Genomic DNA, 19,449 nt, shown 5'->3' with positions numbered 1-19,449 from the left:
TGTTATAGTGAACTGTGAGTGGTAGAACATGTGTAACGAACTGTGAACGGTAGAAAATGGTGTACAAAAAATTATTAAGAAAGTAGAAGAAATTAACCTGCATTTTTCTGCACACGGCGCACGCACGAGCTTACACACACACACACACACACACACACACACACACACACACACACACTGTTGAAGATTTAGTCTCCTGTGATTCGATTCTATCTGTGTTCCATCTCTTTAATCCTTGTTATCTGTACATACTGTGCTTATTTTAGCTGTGTAAGTATTTAACACAAGCACTCTTTCTTTTGCTTTTGGGCTCAAAATTACTGGCCACAAGCAGACGTCCAGTTACTGCAGGACGTGTCAGGCTGGAAAAAGCACTGGTGAGCATATTTGGGTGTGTGTGTGTTTTTATTCTCAGTTAGTGTTCGTGAAATCAGTCAGAAATCTAAAATTGATTTATCTTTGCATACATAAGCTTTTTTAGTACAAAACAAGAACAGAACACTACACTCACGAATAGTATTGAAATTAACACTCGCATCAAATATTAAATGTTTCAATGATTATGATATTCCAAAGTAAATTTATCATTAAACTTTAGCGATCCATTATTGAGATGTTCTGTTTTTGCCTTTATATAATGAACTTTTACAATACTTTTGGTTTAGTGCCTTGTACTGATTTTATTATGGATGGGGGCTATATTCAGTTCAAATACTTAGTTAAATACTTCAGTTTCTTATCAGTCATATTTGCGCAGAATACAGTAGGCGTACCTACCTGAGGAGATTACTCTTTAGTAACTAGTTTTGACATAAGGCTAAAAACTGCAACACAGTTGGTGAGTTCTCAGAGAGGAATGTGTTTAGGCCACATTTGACCTATACTGCATTCAAACAAACTGGAATGCACAGAACAGTAAAACATTAGGTGCACAAAATCAGTGTGCTTAATGCTGTCACTACACCCAGTAACAGAAAATCTGACAGGCTATGTCGTAGCAACTGTTGGATGAGAATCACATTGTAGTGTTGCACCTGCACTGCCCACCAGTTTCTGTAAAGTGGAATCCAGGGAAAGAAATTTTGATCCATATAGATCCGAAAACATCATACTTGTTCTTATTTACAGATGTGAAATAAACAATGAAGTCTTTAGGTGACTGAACAAATTCATATACTGGTATATACGTGAACAAAAGGGCAGTATTGTAATCATAACAATACGAAGAGCTTTAATTTGACTCTATAACTGCAATATATTGTGCATTAAACAGTTAAATTTTCGGAAACACAGCTGATGAATAATTTGTGCGTGAATTGTAGGATAAAATTTCCCTTACGTTGATTATCAGGCTTCAATTTTAGCAAAGGATCAGATCTTGGAACATTATGAAATGAATATCAGACTTTCAGGAAATGTGGGGTTAAGGTGAGCTAGAAAGAGAAGTGACAGTGGAGTATACGAGATGTCACCTGGCCTGTAGGGGGTAGGGTCGTGACACACAGCACCAGAGTATGAGCCAGTGGTTAGTCTTCAGATCAAGTAAATTACACAAGTGATATACATCTCACAAATCATAAACATCATTACCTATGTTAGGGATTTCATTACTCCCCGACTTATGTCCTGTTCAGATTGTGATGCACTTACATTGCTATTGTGTTCGATCTGTTTCATAATTCGTTAATAGTTCTGACTGGAATATCTTGTGGCATGGTCTGTGCACCATAGAGCAACACTTTTCCATCTCTCAGTGTGCAATATTTAGAGATCTTGGATATTGAAAGAACCCAACTTCTAAACGCAGGATAGATGACATATTTCTACACCGAAACATGAATTCCTCCTCCTCCCCCATTCCTCCCTGTTTTCTTTCCTGTCGAGAGTAATAATGTGTGGCCATACTTTTGTCAATTTTCAGATTTTTCCGGCAGAACATTATTTGAAACTGGAGTTATTTAAAAAAATAAATAAAAAATTAAAAGTGCACTTTGTGTAAGATGGTTCACAATACCAGATAAAAGAATTGTTTGCAAGTCTTCTGGTCAACTTAAAAGTAACATTCAGCATTTTTTAAATGAAGAGTGTGGTTATAATCTCAAGCACTTGTGTTCAAACCACCAGGGGGGAGGGGGGGGGGGGGGGGGGAGACCCCGTCAAGTGTGCTGCCGCCCCGCCCCCCCCCCCCCCCCCCCCCCCCCACACACACACACACGGTCATAATTAACATTCCTCAGAAGAGTAAAATCACATTATGATGGCATTTCCTGGATTCCAGTAGTTACCATCAACCATTTAAGTGTTGTTAACACCTTGGAAGGATTTTAGGAGAAGCACATTTCACTTTTGGCCATCATTTTCATGAACCATTCTGGACAAATGTGTGAATAGTTCCCCCAAGAAGCTTCCAGCTTGTCCTTCCTCAGGCTTTGTCCAGGCATAATCCATATCACTTCAGGCAGGGGGGTTACCTTCATAGTCCCGGATGTTATTGAATATAGCATATGTTACAATTCAGGAGTAAGTAAGAAACACGTATTCCTTTGTTTTCTCCAAAAAAATTCCTGCCCTGAGATACTGGCCTCCTAAGATGACACTGCGAACACCATTTTGAAGATGTGAATTTTGGAAAAAATTTTAAATTGCTGTATCTCTGGAACAGTTCTAGATATTTTGTTGTTTTATTTTTGTTATTATTATTATTTGAAAGATAATTGCTTTATGATTACAGAGAGATCCTCCACTTGGGCTTATCTGTCTAAGTCCTTTTACTATAGCATTCTGAACTTTTTTTTATAATTTATGCATTTTATTTTTCCAAAAATACCAGTTCATAAAATTTTGATTTTTTTCTGTGGGATAGTACCATATAGTTATACATTCCCTGAAAAAGAGAACTTCCACTTGTAAGTTGGACAGGTTTTATTTTAAAAAATATTTTTTTGTTTAGCTTTAAAGGGCAATGTATGTCTTCACTAAAATTGTTTCTTACTGATTTCTTTGTTGCAATGTTTATTTCTATTGTCTTTGTTGCAGTTATTTCTTATCACTTTCTTTGTTGCAGTTATTTCTTTTCACTTTCATTGTTGCATATATTTCTTACACTTTGTTGTAGTTTTTTGTCAGTTTCTTTGTTGTGGTTGTTCATTGCAGGTTTCTGTATTGTAGTTGTTCAGTGCTAATTTGTTTACTGAAGAGGCTTCTAAGAAATCTGAGAGCATCCAGTGAGCTCTATGTTTTCGTGAGGAATTTGCCAATTGACACAGTTACAGTGTGTTTTGTGAAAAGGACTGTTTGAAATGTCTTCTGGCTGGGGTACAGGAGAGTGAAGTGTGCTGACTATTTGCATATTCATAAAAGAATGATATATAAGACAAACAAAAAAAAACAGGCTTTGTTCAGGTTGGGAATAAGTGTTCTCATTTGAAAACTGTTTCAAAGTGAAGATGTTTCCAGTGATGACTTTTTGTGTTCTAAATGTTTGACAGAATAACAATGATAGTATCTGAACAAGGTGAAGCCTCCTACGGTGCAGGTGATGCAGATTTTACATCAATAGAGGAAGAATTAAGTACCCTGAATCAGTCACCTACAGAGGTGGGTGTTAGTCCTGTTAAGAAACCATTTGTGTGTGTACTGTGCGAATTTTGAACTTTGTGTGGTAACTTTGAAGAACTTACTGGAGCACATGACATATGACACCTTTGTTGGGTGTGTGAAGTCATTAGTGGTCTGTGACGTAAAGCGAGAGACTTGTTTGTTTCAAGAATGTGGTGACTGCCGTAGAAAGGCAGGACTGTCTTTACAGACACATGGCCTGGAAGACTCTGCAGAAATAACATATGCAATGTTGGAGGAAAATAAACGAATTAATAAAATTGTTGCCATTGACAATTTCATTGATGAACTTGGTAAATGGTCAGTGAAAGCAGTAACTCACCAGCTTCTGAAGAAATTGCAACTACACGTTGCAGAAGTGAAAAGGTGTGTACAGGCTGAAGAACTATGTTTAGTACTTCACTGTGATTTAGCTGAGAACTGGTCTGTGATTCTCCCACAAGAAGTACAAGGGTATCATTGGAATAATGACCATGTTTCAATTTTTACAGGAGTGACATATTTTCAAAACAAGATCACAAGTGTTGCAGTTGAAAGTGATGACACAGGACATGACTCAGCATGTGCTTTGCTAGCAATGTACAAAATTCTTCAACTGCAAACAGGGGCAGAGAAATCTTCATTATTTCTGGTGGTGCTTCTAGTCATTTAAAAAATTGTTACCAGCTGTTTGAATTGAGTAAGTTGCTGTGCCCACTGAGTGGGTATACAGTGCTACTGGTCATGGAGGGGCCTTGTGATGGTGTAGGCGGCCTGCTGAAGCACTATGCTACAAAACATAATCTTTCCAGACCAAAAGCAGCTGCGATTCAGAATGCTGAGGATTTTACACGAGTCATGAAATCTTACACATCCACAACTCTCATTTTTTGTCCAGAGAGGAAATAGAATAATTCCGTAAGCAGAAAAAGGAGAATGGTCCAAACAAAAAACTCCTGTGAAAGGAATTCAGAAGACACATTTTTGGAGTCAAAGTGATGGTTGAACTCATATTGTAAGACTTTAAAGAGTAAGAAAGAAGAAATTTTGTTCGTTCGGCCAACACCTCAAAAACAGCAGGATAACATTCAGATTCACAACCTGAGAAGGGGTATGTTTGTGGCGTGTGTGTATGACCGTGACTGGTGGATTGCAGAGATTATAGGCACCAGTTATGAGTTAAACAAAATTGTAGTGAACTTTATGCTACCACGTGGACCAGCTGCTGGATATAGGTTTTCAGCTGAAGGACAGCAACAATGCCATCAGTGCTCACTTCCTGTTCACAATGTTTTGAAGATTGTAAGTGCTCCAGTTCCTATTGTTTCAACAGGGCAGCATCACTCTACGTCAAAGGAAGATACTGAAGCAGTGGAGCACATTTTTAGTTCATTGTCTGGTTAATTTCAGTACAAAACAGAGTGCACAGAAGTTGTATACATAGAAACGTTTAAGTCTTTGGACCTTTCATATACATTTTGGAACCATTTAAAATGCTTGAAAAATGAGTTTCTTACTCATCTTTTAAAACTAAAATTATGTTGAAAAAATCTAGGTTTTGATTTTTATGAGCCTGTTTTGTGATAATGTGGTAATAAAACAGGTTTTGTGTATGGCATTAATTTCAATTGTTTATAAAACCTGTTTGACTTAAAAGGGGAAGATCTCCTTTTTAGGAAATGTAGAACTATATGTTACTAATCAACAGAAAAAAGGTCAAAATTTTATAGATTAGCATTTTTGAAAAAAAAATTTCATAAATTAAAAAAAAAGTTCAGAATGCTTTAATAAAAGAACTTTGACAGATAAGCCCAAATGGAGGATTTCTTTGTAATCATAAAGCAATTATCTTCCAAATAAAAAAGAACAACAAAATATCTAGAACTGTTCCAGAGATACAGCACTTTAAATTTTTTCCCGAAATTCACATCTTCAAATGGCATGTACAGTGTCATCTTTGGAAGGCTGTATCTCAGAGCAGAAATTATTTTGGAGAAAAAAAAAAGTGTTCCTTCATTTTAACATATGCTAAATTCAATAACATCCGAGACTATGAAGGTAAGTTTTTTTCCTAGCCTGCTTGAATTTATATGGACTATGCCCCCAGTACCACTTCTGATCCATCTCAAAGGTCCTGTCAGAGAGTTGGTATCCTGAATGCTGACAGATGGTTAGTATGACTTCAGAGAACTCTACACTTAGCTGCTTTGCATGATACAGAGTAGACACAGGTGACCTATTCTGTCCAGTCTCGTGTCACACCACACGGTATCCAAATTCCACATTTGGGTGAATCTAGTGGCTGTGGGAAGGAGCATGTTAAACACATCATGTGGCTATTTTTAACATAGGAAGTCGCTCTGTCAGTGATGCGGGCTGTGTTGTGGGCTTAATCTGTAGCTTATTATGTGGCAAAAGGACAAAGTGGAATTTGTTAATGTAGCTTGTAGCATAGTTGTTAATCATCATTAATGATGTGTCCTGTCAGGGATTCTGTCTATACTCATTGATAGAGGCAGCTGTGACCTTTTTTCATGAAACTGATTTAGTACTGTATATGCTGAAGTAATTTCAGTGGATAAAAAGTTTTCTCCCTGATTTGAATTGTGGGGAACACATTAATACAGGAATGACCCTTGGTAAAACTTTGGTTTGCTATGGCATGAGCAGGACAGCATCCAAATGAAAGTGTAGGACGTTTCGACTACTACTGCCACAAAATGCGATACATGCTGGCTGTATACTTGAATTCTGTATACACTTGTAACACTGTTCCAGGGATTGAAATGTACCCATAACTTCACAGAGCCATCTATAGCATGCCCAGACCTTCAAAGCATTTTGCTGTGATGAACAAACTTTTGCTACTCGATCCAGTGTAGGTGAAAAACTATTTACAACGTAGGTACCCAACTTATAGGAATGATATTCAGCCTGTGGGCTGCAGGATTTGCGTTGTTATAGTGTTAAGTGTCATGACTTGCCATTTGGTACCAGTACTGGCATGGCGATGTAGGTTTGAAACACAAGCATCAGTCCACATTACAGCTGCTGACAGTTAATGTGGGTCTGGGCAAGGTGAGCAGGGCTTTACTCGTAAAGCTGTTGTGTTAAAACAATAATAATAATAGTGCTGCTGCTCTTTGTGAGTATCAACACATTAAAGGAATACAGAGAGTTCCTCTTTCCACACTGGGGTTGAAGAATACGATTCGGAAGTTGGAATTAAATTGTTGTTTGGGAATTGCTCTCTGGAGAGGCTGAAGACCAATTGCAGTACAGACTGCTGAAAAAGTTACTGTTGCCATGGCTGAGATTGTTGGACACAATGTGCGGTCTTCAAGCAGTACACAAGCTTTGTCGTGACAGCCAGCATCCCACCTGAGATGTTTTAGGTAGCAATAAAGCAGTCTGGAGCGTGGTTCCAGGCTGTCGTGGATGCAGATAGTCCTCACATTGCGCACTGTTTGTAACATGGAACATAAAAATGGTGCACAGTTAACAAATGTTACTCTCTCAGGTGGAAATTAAGATGTGTTTCTGTCAATGGTTTATTCGTTATTTCTCTACAGCAAGTTGCTACATATGTTTCAACATAGTTCCATTGTACTACAACAGGATCTCTCATGTAGCGAACGTTTAGTTATAACCACCTTGTATTATTCATGTTCAAGCAAAATGTGACTTGTCAAGTATGTATGAAGGTTGTCCAGAAAGTAACGCTCTATATTCTTTTTTTCTCAGCGGAAAACAATGCTACGAATATGAAATATTGTATATGTATTACTGGAAGTCTCCAGAGTGAACTCGCCAAGTTTCCATCACTTCTGACAGATAGTGTAGCTGCAGGACAGTTTCAAAATGGTGTCTGTAGGTGATGTGCATTACAAGCAACATGCCAACATTGAATTTCTCACTGCGGAGAAAGAAACTGGGGAATATTCATAAACACTTCTGCAAAGTCTATGCAGCATCTGCTGTTGACAGAAGTACAGTCAGTCACTGGGCACGGAGGGCAAGGTCATCAGAAGGCGGTTCGGCGGGGCTCCACAATTTTCAGTGGCTGGGGAGACCATCCGTGACTGTCACACCTGACATGTTGCAGTGAGCTGATGTTGTCATTCACCACTAAAAGATGCAATTCATAGAAGACATTTTCAAGACAATAAGGAGTTGATTCACACAGTGAAGCACTGGCTTCGCCACCAGGACAAGGATTGGTACCGACAGGTTGCACACGCTCTTGTTTCACGCTGGAGAAAGGCCATAGAAAGGGATGGAGATTACGTGGAAAAATTGGGTGTGTAGATAAAACACCATTCTTTCGTGTGTGTAATTCTCATTATGTTCAATAAAGAATTGTTGAAGGAAAAAAATGTGGTACATTACTTTCTGGGCAACGCTAGTAACTCACTTCCATCCTTTCATGCCCTACTGTTAGTGTTTCTTGTCATTTGTAATGAGGCAGCTTTGTGGAAGTAAATGATAGTCTCTTCTGTGGAACTCACTAAGTGAGGTAACACAGCTGGTAGCACACTGGACTCTCATTTGGGAGGATGACAGCTCACATCAGCATCTGGCCATCCCGATTTAAGTTTTCCATGATTTCCCTGAATTGAGTTAAGGCAAATGGTGGTTCTCTTGGCAAGGGCATGACCGATCTCCTTCCCATCCGTCCCTAATCCATCTCTAATGATGTTTATGTCGACATGATCTGAAATACTAATACCCTCCTCCTCCTCCTCCTCCTCCTCCTCTTCTGTGGAACTTCACTCTAAATGGCCTCACAATGTTTTTTCCTTCAAAGCACCAACTCAGGAATGGTTCAGGAAGACTGGCTATTTGGGAATTACGCAGTAAGGATCAGCTGTGACATACTGCTTCATAGTGAAACAGTTTTTACCTGTTTGGGACGTGCTGGCAGTTCCAGTCTGCAGTTGTGTTTCTGTCAAAGTTTGGATTTGTGTTCCTAGTTTCAGTTGCCTATTCATGTGAAATTTCTGTCAGTAGCTGTTGTGATGCTTATAAAGTAGCTATTAATTCTTTTGAGGGTGCAGTCTCACCTATGTATTTGCAAGGCAATTTTGTATCATTGGTTGCATCTTCAAGGCAGCATTACGCCCACATCTCAAGCAGTTGTATGTGTAACAGTGAACAATTTTTTGGATATGTCATGTGGGTAATATTGGAGGTGTCCACAATGATCGAGAAGCCACATGTATGAGGGGACTTCAAAAAGTAAGTTACACATTACTGTGGCAGGCCAAGTAACTTTTATTGAATGTTGCATTACATTTCAAAGTGACACAGATACATGATCTATTTTTCATTGTAGTCACAAAGTCTCCGTAAACAACAGTCAGAACGTTCTATCACATCACTTCCAAATGATAGATACCCATTTCTTGGTCATGGAGCCATTCGAGAACTGCTGTATCAGTGTCCTCATTGTTGGACTCACTTTCCTGCCAGATGTTCTTTCAGCTTGCCGAAAAAAATGAAAATCACATAGTGCAGAACTGGACTTACTGATCAGCATCACCCGTGTCTGTGTATCCTTGGTCAAATTGTCAGCACAATTTCACTATGGCTGGACATGACATTGCATTTAGTCAGTAAATCATCAGAATTCAACGATGAATCTGTGTGTAAATTAGATTTTCACTCACAAGGATTTTACTGCCTCGCGCACTTCAGCTTAGATGCACATATCCAATTGCCACACCATTTCACTTCCGCACTTTGATGCATCTGTTGCCGGTACTGCAGCAGAACTGTGTCTGCAGGACACACAGAACATATGGTTTTTTGTTGTGCAGTGTTCATAACATGGGACAGCATGTGTAATTTACTTTCTGAAATCCTTACATATAAGTTGCATATACCACCTCAGGTTATTTGACATATGCTTTGTTTGTTCGAGTGTTCAAGTAGTGTATATGTGCTCACTCACAAATAATGGTACAATTCAGTTAGCATGATTAGCTCATGTCCTAACAAAAAGGCCTGTTTCCAAAAAAATATCAATGCTATAATCGGTTTAAAGAAACTGTTACTTGCCACCGGCATCAGTGAAATTGTTTTGTGACAGCTTGTAAAAAATTGTTATTACACTTGGCACTTTTCCTAAAATGTGCTTGTGTGTATGGGAGGGGGGGGGGGGGCGGGAGATGTAGGCTAAGTGTGCCATTGGAATCTAGTATCTTGTACAGTGACATGTCGTGAGTGTACATTCTGGGTGTTCCCAAATCTTTAGGTTCAGATAAATGTGAGAGTGTGGATTAATAGCGTCTGCTGTATAACAGTTATGCTTACAACAAGTTTATACAACTGCAGCCACTACCAATAATAATAATAGTAGTAATAAGGTGCGTAACTTATCTGACAAAATAAAGAATTGTTTTCTGGAATTTTGTTGTTTTGTGAATAATTATATACAGTTCAGGGAAATAATGAAATTATATGTAAGCTTTCAAAACTCTCCATTTCTCGTTTTTGTTTAAGTGGGAGTTTTCGTGCTTTTCCATTTTTTTGGACAAGTGTAAGAGATTCCCAACAGATGTATTAGTGCACAAATTTATGTTCATTGAAAATCAGATATTTTTTACACTGCACTCAAACAGTAACTTGTGCTAACTGTAGACTTCCTTGTTAAATGTGTGCTTGTAGTCACACTTATTTGATTTCGTCACTCTCCCGGTCCAAGAATCTGTTGTCGGAGGCCCTAGTTCCTTTGTGGCTATCTTTTCCTGGTAATTTACTTTTCTGTTCTCTCCCCCAAATCAACCAACCAACCAGAATGAGATTTTTGCCCTGTAGCAGAGTGTGCACTGATATGAAACTTCCTGATAGATTAAAGCTTTGTGCCAGACTGAAACTCGAACTCGGGACCTTTGCCTTTTGTGGGCAAGTGCTCTACTGACTGAGCTATCCAAGTGTGACTTACGATTCATTCTCACAGCTTTACTTTTCTGTTAGCATTTAAAAGAGATTCAACATAGTCATGTTAACACTGCACACGAAAGCCAATTCCCACTTAGTAAACAAGCAACTCCAAAGACAAAGTGCCATTTGTGGAAGTGATTAATAGTAATGTGCTGTAGGCCACATTGTACACATGAAAATTGATGAAAAGTTTTAACACTGGTTTCTCTGATATTTCCTTGAATGTGGGATCGACAGTGGCGTGCTTTAGGCCCTTATGGATCTCAGTGCCACAGTTGTATTCTACTCAAGTGACCTTGTTGGTTGACATTACTATTTCGACAACTTGCAGATTTAGTGGTATATAAATAACAACACAGGTTCCATAACTTTTATAATGGCTGTGTGTTAGTGTTGCGCAACGCTACGTAAGGCAGGTGACCTTGAACGAGTTTTCGCTCGCCGCCACCAGAGCCGCGCAGGATCGTGCTCTAGTTTTAACAGTGCGCAATCCGCTGCTAAAAAGCGTGCTTCTGGTGACGCCCATCCGGTTGCTCGTGCACGCGCCTGACGGCGTGCGCTTATCAGGGGCCACATCCGCTGAGGGCCCAATCTCGCTCGTGAGGCAACAGCATGTTCATTCGACTCGAAGCAGCCGCACGACACACAGCCATGCCTTACCGTCGCAGAAGATATAGTAGGAGGAGTAGGATGCCAGTTTATAAAACCGTAGACAGCTTCAGTTTCACTCCTAACGAAGTTGCTCCACAATGAGGTTGTAACAGGTAATTCATGGTTGACTGTAGCCGTAGTACGAGGAGGAGATCGTGGTTATTTATATAACACTAAATCTGCAAGTTGTCGAAATAGTAATGTCAACCAACAAGGTCACTTGAGTAGAATACAACTGTGGCACTGAGATTCATAAGGGCCTAAAGCACACCACTGTCAATCCCACATTCAAGGGAATATCAGAGAAACCAGTGTTAAAACTTTTCACCAATGTTCATGTGTACAATGTGGCCTACAGCACAGAAAACCTGATTCACTTTAAGATCAACCGATTCCAGAAGCATGAGTAACTTCAACAATCTCACAATAGACGGTGATGTGTGTTTGGACCTTATGATTCTCAGTGTCTCAAATGGGTTACTGTGTGATAAAATTCATAACTTCATGCACTATAACTCACTCAGAAACCTACAAAATTGGTTTACTGTCAATACACCTTTAACATATACTGGCGTCTGATCTAATTTTACTATACTATATAGAGTGTTGTTGTCTTCCATTGGCACTACATCCCGGGATGGGACTTGCCTTCTCACTATATAGTGAGTGAATTAGCATATCTGAGGAGTGTGCCATCATCTAGCAGGATTTATGTTGAGCGAACAGGGATAAGTTTGCCACAGTGTGCTACCACCTGGTGGCACATCGTGAACCATGCACTTTGTTTATCAAATCTGTATATATTTGGCCCATAAGGCAATTATGTCATGCAAGTTAGGCATGAGCAAAACTTCCTTAAAATGTGCAAAACTGAAGGTGTGCTCACAACCTTGTTGCCAAGTTTCATGGGATCTAGAGAAGCAGTAGCACGGTAGATTTAAGTGCTGTATCTTTCAGATTGCAGCATCTATGTCACGTTTAACAGCATTCAAAGAAAAATAACCACTAAATCTGCAAGTTGTCGAAAGTTAGGGTGTTCACATTCTCTTGTGCTCTTACAGCACTGGTCCCATATCTGAAAAGGCTCAGGAATATAGGGGGCAAATGTTTACTTTTATATTTCATGTTGAAGTACCAGTTGCTTCAATTCCAATTGTTAATGTTCTGGAAATTTAGTAGATGTTATTCTCGCTTTGCGTTTTCTTGCATGTATTTATGCAATTTTGTGTCAGCACTGGTCTAGCCCTCCATAATAGGCAATAATGAGACAGGGGTTATCTGGTAAGAATAAGATTTACACGTAGGGATACTGTGTTTAGTAGATGACTAAATTAAAAATGTTGATTCAGTATTCTGTTGTACTACTTGAAATTTATTCTGATTACTTTCAGAAACTTTTGTGAATTGGAATAAATAAATTTGTCATTGTATTGCATAGAGACAGTAATTTTTTCCAAAGCATATTGGAGAATTGTTTCAGTTTCTGCACACTTCTTTGGATTTCTATTTTACAGTTGAGCTGTATGCTAATTAAGTGTATACTGTGCTTAGTGAAAGTCAATATTCGGTGTTCTTATTTGAGACAGGGGTTCATTAGCTGCGCCTTCATTCAGTTCAAAATTTATTTGTGAAATTCCTGTTTTTCGTGTTAAAAATGTTTATGTAGTTTGTAACAAAACAGGAAAGAAAGACTAGAAAAGGAAAAACATAAACTTCTTAGACATAATTAAGTGTTCAAAACATAGGATCTTATTGGTTTGTGTACTTAGTATTTTAATTTGCAATAATCATGTTTGTTATAGTTTCCACAATATTAATTTCATTTTCATTTCTACATAGGTCATAGCAGAAATGCTCCTACATTCCAGCCGACAGAAAAGGGCTGATGACTGAGTACTACACGCATATGATCATCTAGTCTTATTCTGAGAGTTGTGTAGGAATCTATGCTGTTCTCCACTTGGAATTCATTCTAACAAAGCCGCACTTAACATTGCTTCCTTGCTGTGTGTAGCATTGCATGTGCAGTTATCAGTGCTGTCAGACAAAGGGAACATGGCTTTCATGCGTGCCAGTTTTCATTGCTGTTGTATTGTGAAAAATGTGGATGGTGTGAAATGTGAACTAATATGTATGTAGATAATGGTACATTTTCCTCTCTTTTCTTCCCTGCTGGTGTTTTTACCAGTTAGGAACTACAGTAAAAATGTGTTTCCTTTTCTAAGACATGTTGTACTTCAGTACAAATCCATAGACAAAAACTATCAGTTGATGATGAAGCAATGTTGACAGGATTAATCCCAAGAATACCGCTTTCATTATCTCATTTCAAGTGTTAATCTAATGTCATCCATTGATCAATACCTGTTTGCAAGTGTTGCTAAGCCTGGAAAGTTAATATTCCTATTTTGATAAAATTTTCCAAAAGTGCAATTTCTCATGAAGTGGAATTAGTAGCTAGTGACATTTATCTGCACTTGATGCACATCTCTTGTTTACTGGTGTTGGAAATGTGTGTTCATTATTCTCATGATAGGCCACTGTTTTGGAGTTTATTTGAATAAATAACTTTCAGAGTAATAAATCGTAATACTGTGTTTTGCTTAACTAAATTAAAGACAAAATTTCATAAGCACACAACTGACTCCTGTCTAAAGAAAGTACTGTAATGGTGTGCTCTTTTCTTTCAGTATGACCTACTGTTCTTTTTTGGAGATTTCATATAGACGGTTCTACTCACAGTGTAAGCGTATGATAAGTCAGTTATTCACCGAAAGTGCTTTATGTGTTACATTTCTAACAGCAGGTTATAGTGTGGTTGCAGTTGTTGTATGTTGGTGTTTACATAAGTTTTCCGTGTGATCTTGACAACGTAACATTGCGCTGTTGCATGTTCGTAATACCAAAAAACTATGGTTATTCATAATTTGTGTGTGATGGGCACCATTGTATTTCATTCAGTTTCTGATTTTGAAAACCGTAAAGTTATGGGGAATGTTTGTTGTTAAAATATGTGATTGCTTTTAGCTTTGCATTTTATTTACAGTAGTTTTGGTTCTTCATTATGTGTCACTTCCCAGATAATGTGATAGTGGAAAGATCAGTGTTGAAACAGGACTCAAAGTTAATATTGGCAGCAAGTGCCAAAAACGGACCCATTGTAATCTTTAATTGTCCTCCCGTTAATATAAGTCTGCATTAGTTGCACTGTTTGCATCTGACCATCATCCATAATTATGTTGTGTTGTAGTAAATTTTTAAAAATCTGTGAAGATCTGATTTTTTTCTTTTGAAAATTCAGTAATGAACGTTTTAGTAGCTTGGAAGCTTTGTTACCTGTCATTTAATTTATATGTCTGTAAACAATGCTATATATTTTTTAAGTATCACTAAATGGCAGGAATTTTCGTAAGGATATTGACATGTTAATTTCAAGTTTTTTTTCTGTTGTTTGCCGTTTTCAACATAGTAACACAGAAATCTTTGATGGCTGGCGTGACTCGTTGCAAAAATTTTCTGAGTTACGAAAATAAATTTTGTATGTGATAGCAACAGAACAACTTTTAAATGCTGCTATATTATGCCACATCAGTATCAAATGTTAGGCTCAAGATTTATTTATTAGTTAATATTCAAGTAAGTTATTTTGTTGAAGTCTTATGTGAAATAAGCCATCTGTCTAGTTTTGTATTGCACCAGTAGAACTGAAGAAGAAAGGCTTGTCAAGATAGTTTCTCATTCCTAAAATCATATAAGCTGAAGAATAAATGCATTGATCACAGAGATAAATGTAATTTACAGTGATCAGCGTTATGGTCGGAATACAGAAAGTTTGTCTAACTGGATATTTCAAAAGGAATGTTCTCTCCTAAGTAAAAACTGAAAAATAAGTGAAGATAGGAAGCAGAGGTCGTGATATTGAGAATAATGCGACAGGGTTTTGATACATGACTTGCAATATGTACAATCCGAGGCCAGTTATCTATATGCCAGCACAGCATTAATTCTCTCTCTCTCTCTCTCTCTCTCTCTCTCTCTCTCTCTCCCCCTCTCTCTCTCTCTCTCTCTCCCCCTCTCTCTCTCTCTCTCTCTCTCCCCCTCTCTCTCTCCCTCCCTCTTTCCTCTTTCCTCCTCCTCGCCCCCCCCCCCCCACCCATATTATTTTCTTTTGTTCTTCAATTCTTAGGCTGTGAGGAAGATGCATCTACTATGGAGCTCTTTACGTTAATTTTGTAATTATTCTCTGTATTATTCGTGAACTTTTTGTATTTGTTTTTACTCCTAATAAATTTTGTAGAAATGGTTTAATTTTTCCACCAATTCCTTTGTATTAATTTTTCATGTGCTGTTGTTTAGTTTGTGGTTCCTAATATAAACTTGTAATATGTCGTATGTGTTGAGGCTTTTAGTTTCCATGTTCAGTTACGTAAGGTACTGCGTAGCTCTTCATGAGTGGAACCTAAATAAAAATATACTGTTATCAGAATTGTCAGTTGTAGAAAATGCTAGTACCAGAGCATTTATCTGCATCATTTTGCTGTTTACTTGCAACAAGAAAAGATAAATTCTCAGGCACAAGTTTTGTTTTAAGTTATATAGTCCCTAAGAAACATATGTAATGAAGGTTTTATTCTTCCAGATTTGTTTGAGAAGATAGGTCTCAAAGAACTGCTTACTGTTCAGCATCTGATTGGACTATATAAGTATTTAACAGAGCTGTAGGATAACCAATTAATTAAAAGAAGTTTATTGAATTCCTTACTATCAGATTGATGTTTCTGCAGTTGACTGTTACAGCATGTGCATAGATTTTAATAATGAAACAGGTATTATTCCAGTTTCCATACTACTTGACTGTTTCTGTAGTGTATGCTTAAAACTGTGAAGCATCATCATATAAAATGCAACAAATCGTACACGAGTACACAGCGGAAGTTCCTGCATGTAGCGATCACAACAAACTCTTTATTGACATTGTAAAGGTGCTGCACATTGTATTTTGATGAAAGTGTGCAAGGGAAATGCAGTTTCAAAAGGAATATTTGACACTAAGATTTGCTACCATGAGTCAGCGCCGTGTATGTTAGGTTATTACAAAATTTCCTTCAAGACTATTCCTGTCCTCATTTTTTCGTTTGTTTTATGACTCCTCCATACCCCTTCCATCACCCCCATCCATTGTTATTCCAGAAAAGAGCTGTGATGATGCGTGCGTGACCCCACAAATTTGGTCACCCAGGTCCAAGGATGGTGGCAGCAGTGCCCAGTTGGGCGCCGGCGGGCAGGGACATGCGGGGAGCGGCATGGCGGTGCAGCCCCATTGGCAAATCCCCACACTGCTCATGACTGTCTTACTACCAATGTTGTTTGCGTTTACTTAACTGCAGAGAGTGGTTTAATGTGTAGCATGATACTGACATCCTTTGCTTAAAAAATCCTTTCTTCATTTTTAAAAACTGTGGGAACTGATTTGTGTCCATTGATGTTTACTTGAACGAGTTTTGTTTCCTGAAGAAGCAGTAATATGTCAAAACAGTAGTGGCAGATTTTGATTGTGTTATTGCCACAAGAAGTGGTATTCAGTTCCCAAGTTAGATGTTAAATTTTTATCTCTGATACATGTTTGTATGTAGGTATACTTGCAGCAGGTTTATTACTCATGTATGCTCCCACAAACAATGAATTACATGACTGCCAATGAAATAATTGCTGGGAATAATTAACCTGGTGGCATAGTTAATTTTTGCATTCCAGCTCCTTGTGCTTGGTATGCAACCAGGTGTGTATACCATTTTGGATGATGGTGTCTCATTTCTTCTGTGCACTTACCACATCGTGCAAAATACTGTCATGCAGATTGCTTACTTATACCTAAACATTATATATATCAGTGATTTCACTATCAGTTCCCTTTTTACGGCTGTCCTTCTGTAAGAAGTAAGTGTAATAATGATTTGCAGTGATATGTTGCACAAAGTAATTTGAATCATTGGCCAATGGCCAATACAGGTCAAAAAATCAGTTGAAATGTTTATCTCTGGTGGGCAACCTGCTGCTAGAATACCATTCCATAGCTAATAACAAGGAATTTTGTTTTGCTATTTTGTATATATTAGGTATTAGCAATATAAGTGTCTTATGTGTGAACAGAATGGAACTGTTGGTCACTAGCATATTAAAATATGGCTAGAGCATTGAGTATTCCTTTCTCTTGTCAGAGTCTTGTTGCGCATGGATGACTAGCAAGACTTGGTATGGTTTTCTTTCATCCATATGTAATTGTGTCAGATGTTCAGAATAAACATTTACAAGGTTTTCTTTTCCTTAAAAATGATTGCAGTTTGATTAATTTCCTTGTTAATAATAGTATACACACCAATGAAATTCTAGTTTCTACATTTGTTTTGTAGGTGTTCGGTTCACTAAAGGGGCAACCAAACTTCATTCAGAAGGCACTTCTGTATTATTTTTGGTGCTTATTCTTGAGTATTTTATTGTAGTTCTCTAGAGTTTGCTCAGCTCATTCTCTTACAGTCCAACATTTATGTTGGGTTTTTTACTATGACTGGAGTTTACATGACAGTTGTGAAATAATCATGTAGATTGAATAAATATAAGAAAATATTGTGTAACTTGTGAGCCAAGTAATAGGGAAGACTAGGAGAGAACTTAAAACTTAATGTATTATCTTCATAATGATTGTCCTTCAGTGTTGTTGACTGAATGATATCACTTTTTCTTGTATAAGCAGCTAGTATTTGTACTGATTACCTTTATGTAAATATCTTTGTTCATTAACCATATTGATCTTTTGTTAACCTTCTTAAGCTCCTAAAATTTCAGAAGTTGATAACATTTTTAAGTTCACTGTCCAAAATACAGTGTTATCAACACTACAGAAAAATAAATTTCTGAAGTTAGTAAGGTTACAATGTTAGTAGAGTAAATATGAAATTTATGCCCCATTCCAGTAGTGGACAGAAGTTGATAGCAGATGGACATGTATTGTTTTATTTAAAATCGGTGCAGCAGTTTTGGTGAATATAAATGTTATTTAAGTTCTTTACACTGTTCCATATATATAATCATTCTGTATTATCTGAAGTTTCTTGTCTTGTTAACAATTATGACTTTTTTCTTTAAAATATCACTTGAATGAAAAAAATATTTACTGATATTTAATCAAGAAACATATGCATATTATTCATAAGGTGTCTAAAATTTGAATACTGTTCAGCATTAATTAAAAAGAGTTTCTGTCAAGGATTATTGTTTTTTATGCAAGCTCATGTACTTCCATTAATTATGCAATGAAAATGTTACTGTGCGTGAAGTAGACTAGGCTTCATAACTATTTTCTCCAAGGCACAGTCAATGCTCACTTACACAAGTGAACTGAAGAGGCAGACTTTGATAAATCCACCACACACATTGCATAGTTGTAGAAAAAAGTATTGCAAAAATCTCTTCCTGTTGCATTGTTTTACTCACATAGCATTGAGCACATGAATTGTAGAAGTTTACCAAATTAAAATAAAAAAATAGTGTTATTAATGTGCTCATGAGTATTGTGCTGTGTTGCACTCTATTTTTGGTCTCTATAACAAATAAAAACTAGTCAGCAATTGAGAAAAGTGTATTTTAATGTTTGCTTCCAAAGCAAGTTGAAGATACAAATAAAACACAAAATTTTGTTTGCGGGCAAAAACAGTATTCATATCCAAAAGTATTTCATCCTAGAAGTCACATAAAGTAAGTTATTTGTGAGAATCCACCTGGTGGTATGCATTATACACAGTTTTGTGTGCTAGTTTTGTCTTGATAAATTGTTAACTTTTTCTGCAGAATTTGTATTAATACAAGCACAATCTTGGCTGTTTCATTTATTGTATTTTGTGTAGTTAAGTTTAATGTACTAATAAAATTCTTCTGTGAGCGATATAATTTTTTTTCTACTGTAGATTTCAATTTTAACATCCTTTTACTCTTAATTCAGATAAAATATGTGCATGTGCCTCTGCAAAACTATGGAGTGTGACTTGTGATAGTATATTGCAGCTTGAAAAGGAATCAGTACTTTCTGAATATTGTAAATAATTTAGGAGTAAAGGAGACCGCCCACTGACCAGTAGAAACACTGAGTCATCAACAGGCACACATAAAAAGAGAATGAAAACTTTGGTAGCATTCAGAAGGAGTCCTTTGACAGTGCATTGTGTGTCCAGCTAACGTGTGTGTGTGTGTGGGTGTTTTTTT

At 37.4% G+C, this 19,449-nt stretch overlaps 1 protein-coding gene across 10 annotated transcripts in view; it reads left to right on the top strand.

The window, feature by feature from the left end:
* LOC124619939 (protein-L-isoaspartate(D-aspartate) O-methyltransferase) overlaps window positions 1-19,132 on the top strand; it is a 54,322-nt gene extending 35,190 nt beyond the window's left edge. For 2 of the 10 annotated variants that reach the window (XM_047146590.1, XM_047146591.1), the window contains exons 7-8: window positions 335-377; window positions 16,433-19,132. In XM_047146590.1, coding sequence (XP_047002546.1) covers window positions 335-377; window positions 16,433-16,624 — 235 coding nt within the window. In that variant the 3' untranslated portion in view covers window positions 16,625-19,132. Of the gene's footprint in view, window positions 1-334; window positions 378-13,032; window positions 13,136-13,883; window positions 15,246-15,832 lie in introns of those variants that run through there. The other 8 variants (XM_047146595.1, XM_047146594.1, XM_047146593.1 and 5 more) reach the window with 8 other exon arrangements.
* The last annotated feature ends 317 nt before the right edge of the window (window positions 19,133-19,449 follow it).

This window comes from Schistocerca americana, chromosome 6 (assembly GCF_021461395.2).
Source record: "Schistocerca americana isolate TAMUIC-IGC-003095 chromosome 6, iqSchAmer2.1, whole genome shotgun sequence".
Taxonomy (NCBI): domain Eukaryota; kingdom Metazoa; phylum Arthropoda; class Insecta; order Orthoptera; family Acrididae; genus Schistocerca; species Schistocerca americana.
Note: the sequence above shows the minus strand (reverse complement) of the source record. Positions and strands in the feature narration are given on the sequence as shown.